We start from the raw sequence: 8495 nt of genomic DNA on the forward strand, positions 1-8495 counted from the left end.
CTATTCAGAGAATGTTCATCTTATGAGTTAATCACGATCCCTTTGAAGAATGGTAGAATGACAAAATGCATCCAATAACGATACATTTTTCCGTCTAGCATCGCACACACGGTAGACATGTGTAACAACAAATCAGTTCATTACACCTTCAGCTTCTCTGCGCGTTACCGACTTCATCGCTAGGCTGCTACACCTCTTCCCACACGCGACAATGTTTCGAAACATAAAACGCATTCCGAACTAGTAACGTACAATATCCGCCAGGTACACACCGCCCCACCCGCAATGCACCGATCGTCCAAAAGGAAAACATCCCGTCCAGACACTCGCCAAGCGCGCAATTTCACTCCGAAACGGTGGACAAACATCCCACATGTGTGTTTGTGCGTTGTTCGAATGCAGTTTTTCCGAATGCCGAACACGATCGCGTTATTTTGAGGTTGCTGAGTTGTCTCTTGGACGTTCTGCGCCCGTTCTGGAGGAGGTGAGGGAGGGAGGAGTTGTTGCGTTGCGTATTCCTGCTCTGTATTGATGTCTGAACGCAAACACACATACACCACGCACACCGACATATGCGCGACAAATGTGGGAGAGTTTGAGAGTTTTCCGTTGCGTGCGTGCGAGAGTGCGCAGTAGGGAAGGAAAATTCACGCGAGATTTTCCAATCCGGTGTGTGGTTCGCGGGTGAGAGATCGACTGCGCTCCTTCATGCTGGTTCATACGGTCGGTGCCGTACGTTCGGGTAGGATCGCGTAGTCGGACTTCTTTTGCATCCGGCAGAGTACGGGGTAGTGGGTAGTTGTCGAGGCATACTAAGATTGTCATCAACTCCAACACCCAGACGACGCTGGAAGAAAAAGTCCGATCAGAGATATTGAGGATCGCTAACAGGTAAGTCGTGATCATCTTTTGTGTCCTCAAGAGAGTGAGTCATCATCCTGCTCCTGATCGTCAATACACTAGCGAAGCGAAGCGTTTGCAACAAGTTTGAACTTCAATTGCGTATCGTTATCTTCCGCAGATCGGTGGCCCCTGGCGTGGCGCAAGAAGATGCTGCTCCTGCAGTGATCGTGACACGTACGTGATAGAGGTGGAATTTTCCTCACTTTCTTCGCAAGCGCGGCGTTAGAAGCATCCCTACCCTACATTAAGCTGCGGACGTGACACGGAACGGGACAAAACGTGGGCGTTTGAGGTGCGCCATATTGGACGTAAAACCACCTTTCCTCCTAAAAACCCGTACCGTAGCAACGTGGATGGCGCAGTAAGACACACAGCGAGAGATCAGCAGAATCATCCTCACCAATACTGCCGAAATTCGGTCTGCGTCAGTGTTTTTGTTTGCGTTTCGCAACGGCGTTTCTCGTGCGTGCGGACGGGAGAGACGAACACCCGCAAAGCCAGATGCACTTGGAGAACTGCTGCAGCTGCAAACATGTAAAGAAAGAGAGCGAGAGAGAGAGCGATAAAAAACGGTGCCAATGTAGTGTCGATCGGGAAGAAGTGTGTGCATTAAATCGAACCTTTGTTCCCGGAAACTGCATTCCCTTTGGACCGGCCGTTCGCTGCCACAATCGAAATCGAAGCGCTCCCTGCGGGGTCGCTGCTGCTGTAGCTGCCGTACCAAAAGCTGAGAGCAAAACAGCATATCATCCGAGTACGAACCACCATCACCACCACCCAGCACAACACATAACAGCGCTGCCGGTGTGTGGGCTAAAAATAGTGAAAACGAAGTATTTTTACCATCTAATACCAATATTCGAAGGTGGCCGAGTGGCGTGCGCTGCCACTACGGGGTAGTAGGAAAAAACGGGACGCGATCACGGGAAGTGAAGGTGTGCGCAACACCCTTGCGGACGCGTGTTGTGTTGGTGTGTTCACCTGTGCACGGCTTCACAACTCGGGCGCTGGTGTTTATTAATTGTGAATTCGTGAATTTGCGTGATCTACAGCACGGTCGACGTGTTGCTTGCTTGAAGCGTGATTCATTCCGTTGTATTACGACCCAAATTCGGAACCTCTCGAACGTAAACAACTACGATCGATCGCAATAATTGACACTCTAAGTCTAAGGGTGCACTCCAATTACACTACATGTGCACACTAGCGACTTCTGTGGCGACTCCGGGTCTTGGAGCGGGACGGATGGGGCTGAACGCGATTCAACCGCGGCAGGGCAGTACGGAAAGTGCGGGAAGCGGAGACTCGGACAGTGGGGGAGGAGGGGGAGACACATTTGGATCACCGGTGTCGACAGCTGCGGCGGCGGCCGCCGCCCTCCAGTGGTACTATCTGGCGAATCTGGACGCACATTCGAGCGAGTCTTTGCAGGTAAGATGGCCGCCGTTGAAGTAGAAGATACATTCCAAAGTGTGAAGATCTCAACAAGTGTTTTTTGAGCTCTGTAATTAGAGGTGTGATTAGGATATATTCATTGGAATTGTTTAATGGAATGAGATCTATAGACCTAGCCTGCTTATTCGGAGACCTTCTTCTTCTTTTTGGCACAACAACCGCTGGCGGTCAGGTCAAGGCCTGCCTGTACCCACTGGTGAAGTGGGCTTGGCTTTCAGTGACTTATTGTTACCATAGCAGGATAGTCAGTCCTACGTATGGGGGCACGGTCTATTCGGGGCTTGAACCCATGACTGGCATGTTGTTAAGTCGTTCGTGTTGACGACTGTACCACCAGACCGGCCCATTCGGAGACCTTACCTGGCTAATTTCTTCATCAAATGTTAAAAAATTCAAATTATCAACTGATCTCGAGCTTGTATTCTTGGGAACTTGTATTCTCGGATCATTTTCGATCGTACACAATTCAGAATTTCAATTACAACACAGATCACTGAAACTATTACGTTCCGAGACATGATTCTAAAAGATAAATACGTAGATATCCAATGCCTCTGGTGATCTGACATTGATGATCTACAACTAATCCTTTTGTGAGAGATCAAACATGATCCTCATCTTTTATTGTAAAGACGACGAATTCCTTGACATTCTGTGAATAACGTTCCGTTGTCTATCATTCTTCCAGAGCTCGAAACTGTTCTCGCCACCTTACTGGACCGGGCCCGAATCGTTCGCAACGTCGACACTGTCCAGCGATGCGTACGCCCAAGATCGTCGGGACGAGTGTGACTCACCGCTGCTTGCCGAAGAGCTGGCCGAACTATGCGACCAGTTCGACGAGCTAGGGCTGCTCGAGATAACTTCCAGAGTGCGTCCTACCCATCTGGAAGTGGAACATCATGCTGGATATGGTCGAGCGTTTCTCACCGGGGCGGTTAAAGAGTTCGCTGGCTATGGAAGAAGTGTCTCACCGACGACGTTAGTTCATCACCATCATCCCCACCACCATCATCATCAACATCATCACCATCACCAACACCATCATCATGCAAAGCAGCAGCATCACGAGTTGCCATTGACAAGACCCCAGCAAGCCTTGCATCTTCATGCACCTCTGCCGCTGACGAGTAACCATTATCATCAACCCACGTACGGAGGACATCAGCCGTTGCCACTGCACGCCGGAGGTATCGAGCAGCAACACTTGCAGAACGCGAACCTGAAGTATAGCAAAGTGCCGCCGGCCAACTATCTTTGCCATCTGTGCTTCAAGAAGGGTCACTACATTCGAGACTGTCCTCAGGTGAGTGGGTGAGACAGGTTGATGGTGACAGATTGGGAAGTTATGCTTATCTTCCTTTTAATGTCCTCTAGGCTCGCCCGAAAGCGGAAGGCAAAACACCGTACCAGGGCAAGAAGCGCTGCTTCGGTGAGTACAAGTGTCCGAAGTGCAAGCGAAAGTGGATGTCGGGCAATTCGTGGGCCAACCATGGTCAGGAGTGCATCAAGTGCCACATCAATGTCTATCCACACAAACAGGTACCAGTAGAGGAGATTAATCTAATTTGATTCCATTCCATATCTCACTGGTGACTTCTTCTTTCTCATTCAGCGCCCGCTGGAGAAACCGGACGGACTGGATGTGTCGGATCAATCGAAAGTTCATCCGCAGATGCTGTGCGAAAAGTGCAAGACGTTGGGTTACTACTGTCGAAGAATCCAGTAGCCGTGAAGGCGTGCGTAATGACCCCAATCTATAGCAGAAAGTCACGTTGAAATACCAATTACCACTTAAAATAGTTGCAAATAGTTTTACAAGTTTCATCCGCCACATCGAGAGAGAGAGAGAGAGTGTCAACATAACAGTGAAAAGAAAACGAATTCCAAAATCTGTATATAAAGGAGCTGGACGACCTCGGCTCGAAGCTCCACAGAAATCCACTCGAAATGCCAAAATCTTGTTTGAAATTATCTCGGCCCTGGTAGAAGAGTAGAGAAGATTTAGAGCAAAGTTTGTATTATTTTATTGCGATAAACACCGAAAGGCCACTACTACTGGTTGCTGTCAAAAACAAAATTCGAATCATTCAAAATTTATCGAACATAACAAGAGAAAGTGAAAGAATAATGTATACAATTGGATGTAAATTGCAAATGCTCTGCTGCTGCTGCTTGACCGAGGCAAAGCGTTTGCCACCAATAAACCAAACACGAACGAAAAGCGTTTGCTTTCAATAAAGAAATCGAAATCAAAATCGAAATAAATTGTCGATGGTTCATACAGATAGTGCCGAAATAATATTCAAAGTCCAAGCATAGCATTTGTGTGGCTTATAATAGGCGATACGGGCGTAATTATAAGCCCACGCGCTTAATGCTTCGATATCCCAATATCCCTAACCAGATTGCTTCAGTGTACACGCATCTATTGTACGGATGGATGCGCTGTAAGCTCATCTCAATTGCCATTACAACTCTTGTGACGTTTGCTTCCCGAATGCCCGAACCTTCCCCAACACCCATCCTTAGCGCAGTGTACGCGCCATTGCACAGGACTACAGCAGATCAACACAACACACAGTTACACAGCAGCGTTGCTGCGCTTAAAATGTTGCGGAACCTTATCGAACAAAGTCGGTTCCTCCGTGTGAAGTAATGGCTGAAAATCAATCCACAAAAAAGGAGGACCCTTACTGGCGGCGGCTAGTGCTGAGATGGGTAAATTGCATGGTGATAAACTGCACCTACACCAATGCCATTTTGTTCCTTCGTCTTGCTAATACTACTCTATTTTCGCCTTACGGAAGGTAAAGTGTGCAGAGCTGAACCCTGGTCAGGATTGCATTGCGTTGGCTCGGTGCTACGACACCTTCCGCAGCAAAGTCAAGGGATCGTACGAGCTGCGGGAAGGCACTGTCGTTGAATTTCTACGTGAAAAGTTTCCACACTTTGAGCTGAAGCTGAACAGGGACAATGAGATCCCCGACAGTGACTATGTTTACGTGTTTTCGCTGATGCTTTACTTTTCCTGCGTAGCACATTCCATTCCGTACTTCCAAAACATTGGTCTAGCATTTGAAGAACCATTCCAGTACAGCATAAAAGCATTTCTGAACTCCTTCGTTCCTGAGAATGAAAGGAAAATCGTCATCAATCGATCGTTTCTGGATAAAGCGTTTCTGAACGCGAAACGATCGGTGAATGTTTTACGCGATCAAAGCTCCTGTGGCAACATAATGAACATCCACAGCCAAAGCAAGGGAGACAAACTGGCACAAAGTAAGCCGTGCGGTGGTAACCAAGAGACCGTCGAGAGAAACCCATCCCCAACCAAAGCGAACGGGCTGACGGCACTGGAATGGAAGGTGAAGAATCTAAGCAACCAGCTGGACGCTACCCGGGTGGAAAACAGTAACCAGGAAAAGCAAATCGAGCAGCTGCTGCGCAATGTGCAGGAGCTGCAGCGGGACAGGAAGCGCGCCCAGGCCAAAATCGCCGCACTGCAGCAGAAGGAACAACCGTGCAAGTGTGCGAACAGCACGGCGGAACACGCGCATCGCATCAACCGAGTGACGGAACAGCTGCAGAAGCAGCTCGAATCGAAGAGCAACTGCATCGAGCTGCTGCAGGACGAGATCGCCAAGTCGAAGGACTCGGCCAGCAAGGAGCTGGAGCGCTGCAAGGCAGTGAAAAAACAGTGCGCCTCGCTGAAGGAAGACAACCAGCTGCTGCACATGACGGTGGAAGCGCTGCAGGAGGAGCTAGCGCTGAAGGACGGCATCAACCAGCACCTGACGGAAGCGGTGGCCGATTTGCGACGTTTCATTCGTGAAAATCGTATCCACGGTGCTGGCGGGATGGATTCCTTCGAGAGTTCTTGTGAGTTTTCCGAAAAGTCCTTCCGGCTCGCTACACCGGACGAGAGTATGTGTAGCGATTCTCAGAACCTCGCCGCAACGGTGGTCGATATCAAGCTGAAGGAGAAAGAGCTCGAGAATGAGGCACTCCAGAAGAAGGTACAGGAGTTGGAGGATACGTTGAAAGAACTATATAAAGCACAGGCCGACAAACAGGTCCAGGAGGCGGTAGTAAATGAGAAGCTCGCGGAACTTCGTAAATCGTTGACAGAGGTGGAAACATCGCGCTCGACACTCGCCGACAGTCTCGAGCGGGAAAAGGCCCGATCGGAGGAGCTAACCCGCCAGACGGAAGAGTGGAAAGGCCAGCAAAAGCGTGGAACGGCGGAGCTGGAGCGACTGAGCGCGCTGTACGAAAAGAAGCAGTGTCAGTACGAGCAGAGTCAGCTCGACTGTGATAAGCTGTGGGTTAAGCTGTACAAGGCTCGGTCGTTGCTGGAGGAAAACGAAAAACAGTGGACCCAGGAACGGACGAGTCTGGGGAAGCTGTTCGAAGATTCGATGCATGTGTTGGAGGTGAAGCTTCACAAAGCGAAGGTTGAGTGTCAGAACCAAACGGAAGAGATGGCAGATAGGATGGTGAGTGTCTTCGGTAAGAAACAATATGATTTCTATGAATTATATGCAAATTTTGCTCCTTTAGAAAAAGCAACAAGAAGAAATTACAGCAAAATTAGAATCAGACAAGGACGGACTGCGGTTGAAACTTGAGGACTATCAAAAACATGTAAGTTGCTTTGTAGCTCAAATTAAATATAAAAATACACAAAACTAAGGTCAAAATATCCCTTATTTCCAGATTGAAGAATTGGAAACACAATGCACTACGTTGGAGAAGGACCTGAAAGAGAGTTTGAAGGAGAATCAATTGATGCAGAACAAACTAAAAACAGCAAAGGAAGTATCCCGTGCTCGAAAATCGACGATTGCGCAATCTACCCAAACCAACATGGGTAAGAGTATCGATACACTTTATGTGCTTTAATTCATTTACACATTATCACTTTTGATTCCGTAGGTTCCAAACTCAACTTAAACAGTGACAAACTGTTCAATAACATTGAGCCGGAAAAGAACACCAATAAACGCTCTGTATCTTCTGAACCTGCGGCGCTCATTTACAATGTTTCTAAGTCACAAGACACAAGCGAGGTAAGAATACAACTGTAGTATCTCTAAATTATTTACTAATATGTCTCCATTGGTCCTGTTCTACATTAGAAATGCACCACCAAAGCAACAAAACGTGCACAACAACCGGTAGATGACTCTACTAAGAAGATCTCGGGACGTGTTGGAGGTCGTAAAGACCATCAGCGCAAGGTGTTGTTCGATTCCAATAGGAATCTCATGAACAGTCCTCCGTGTCAACAGGATACAGTTGGAGTAAAGATTGAAACTATCCAACGGATGAATTCCAATCAGGAATCCTTTTCAAAACCGATCGTGATGCCCCAAAGGAGATCAGTCGATAAGCTGGAGCTGGTTCGCGCAATTGCACCCATCAACACTACACCAAAACCAACACTAACAACTATTAGCACAACAACCACAACTTTGACCAGTACCGCCAGTACCGCTGATCCCGCGACTTCACCCGTCGTTAGGGACTACCGATTCAGCCAGCCGTATGGCAACAATCGGTACAACATTCTGCGCATGCAGGTGCAAAGCCGCACCAAACGGCGCCAGCTGTGCGACCAGACACGACGTCTTGGCGCCAAAGGTAGATCTAATTCCCTTTCGACGTCGATCGGGTCACCTGGGGCCGTACTGTCACCTCACGGGGATTTCAGTAACGACCCAGAGAGTTGCAGTGATATGACGCTGTATCTCAGCTTTACCAACGAACCGGACTATGACGATCGGCAGGAAGAGCGTGCACGATCGCCCAACACATCACTGTTTCTCATACTGATCGCTTACGTTGGCATGCTGGCACAGATATTTTTCTTCTTCGGCGGGCTTGCCATCCGGTCGAAACGGTTGAACAGTGGTCGGACTTAACGATAGAGTGATAGTGTAGTTATTTATTTTGTTTTACTATTATATCCCTTTATGTAGGACAGCTCCAGATTGATTTAACACCTTTTTTATACTTTCTGTACGTTAACATTCATTTAGATGCAAGATGTGTTGTAACTGATACTCATAAGATAAAATGTGCATTTGAAATAAACTGCTGCTTTTAAGTAAAACCTTTGTAGCATCAAATTG

General features: G+C 48.0%; 2 protein-coding genes across 2 annotated transcripts; both read left to right on the top strand.

Moving 5' to 3' along the window:
• Positions 1-669: 669 nt before the first annotated feature.
• LOC121599643 lies at positions 670-4477 on the top strand. Its single transcript, XM_041927620.1, has 5 exons — positions 670-891; positions 1022-2334; positions 3047-3664; positions 3736-3900; positions 3974-4477. The coding sequence occupies exons 2-5, from the start codon at positions 2098-2100 to the stop codon at positions 4085-4087; spliced, it is 1134 nt and encodes a 377-aa protein (XP_041783554.1). The 5' UTR covers positions 670-891; positions 1022-2097; the 3' UTR covers positions 4088-4477.
• Positions 4478-4925: 448 nt separating this feature from the next.
• Positions 4926-8492, top strand: LOC121598485 (myosin-4-like). The gene is made up of 6 exons (XM_041925413.1): positions 4926-5079; positions 5169-6857; positions 6922-7005; positions 7078-7231; positions 7297-7430; positions 7500-8492. The coding sequence occupies exons 1-6, from the start codon at positions 5017-5019 to the stop codon at positions 8283-8285; spliced, it is 2910 nt and encodes a 969-aa protein (XP_041781347.1). The 5' UTR covers positions 4926-5016; the 3' UTR covers positions 8286-8492.
• Positions 8493-8495: the final 3 nt, after the last annotated feature.

This window comes from Anopheles merus, chromosome 3L, assembly GCF_017562075.2.
Source record: "Anopheles merus strain MAF chromosome 3L, AmerM5.1, whole genome shotgun sequence".
NCBI classification, from domain to species: domain Eukaryota; kingdom Metazoa; phylum Arthropoda; class Insecta; order Diptera; family Culicidae; genus Anopheles; species Anopheles merus.

Bases quoted from the DNA above. Each gene is read 5' to 3' on its own strand.
- LOC121599643 (XM_041927620.1), top strand. From the start codon at position 2,098: ATGTGCACACTAGCGACTTCTGTGGCGACTCCGGGTCTTGGAGCGGGA. The intron at 3,665-3,735 runs GTGAGTGGGTGA...AATGTCCTCTAG, and splicing joins ACATTCGAGACTGTCCTCAG to GCTCGCCCGAAAGCGGAAGG. The intron at 3,901-3,973 runs GTACCAGTAGAG...TTTCTCATTCAG, and splicing joins ATGTCTATCCACACAAACAG to CGCCCGCTGGAGAAACCGGA.
- LOC121598485 (XM_041925413.1), top strand. From the start codon at position 5,017: ATGGCTGAAAATCAATCCACAAAAAAGGAGGACCCTTACTGGCGGCGG. The intron at 5,080-5,168 runs GTAAATTGCATG...GCCTTACGGAAG, and splicing joins GGCGGCTAGTGCTGAGATGG to GTAAAGTGTGCAGAGCTGAA. The intron at 7,232-7,296 runs GTAAGAGTATCG...TTGATTCCGTAG, and splicing joins ATCTACCCAAACCAACATGG to GTTCCAAACTCAACTTAAAC.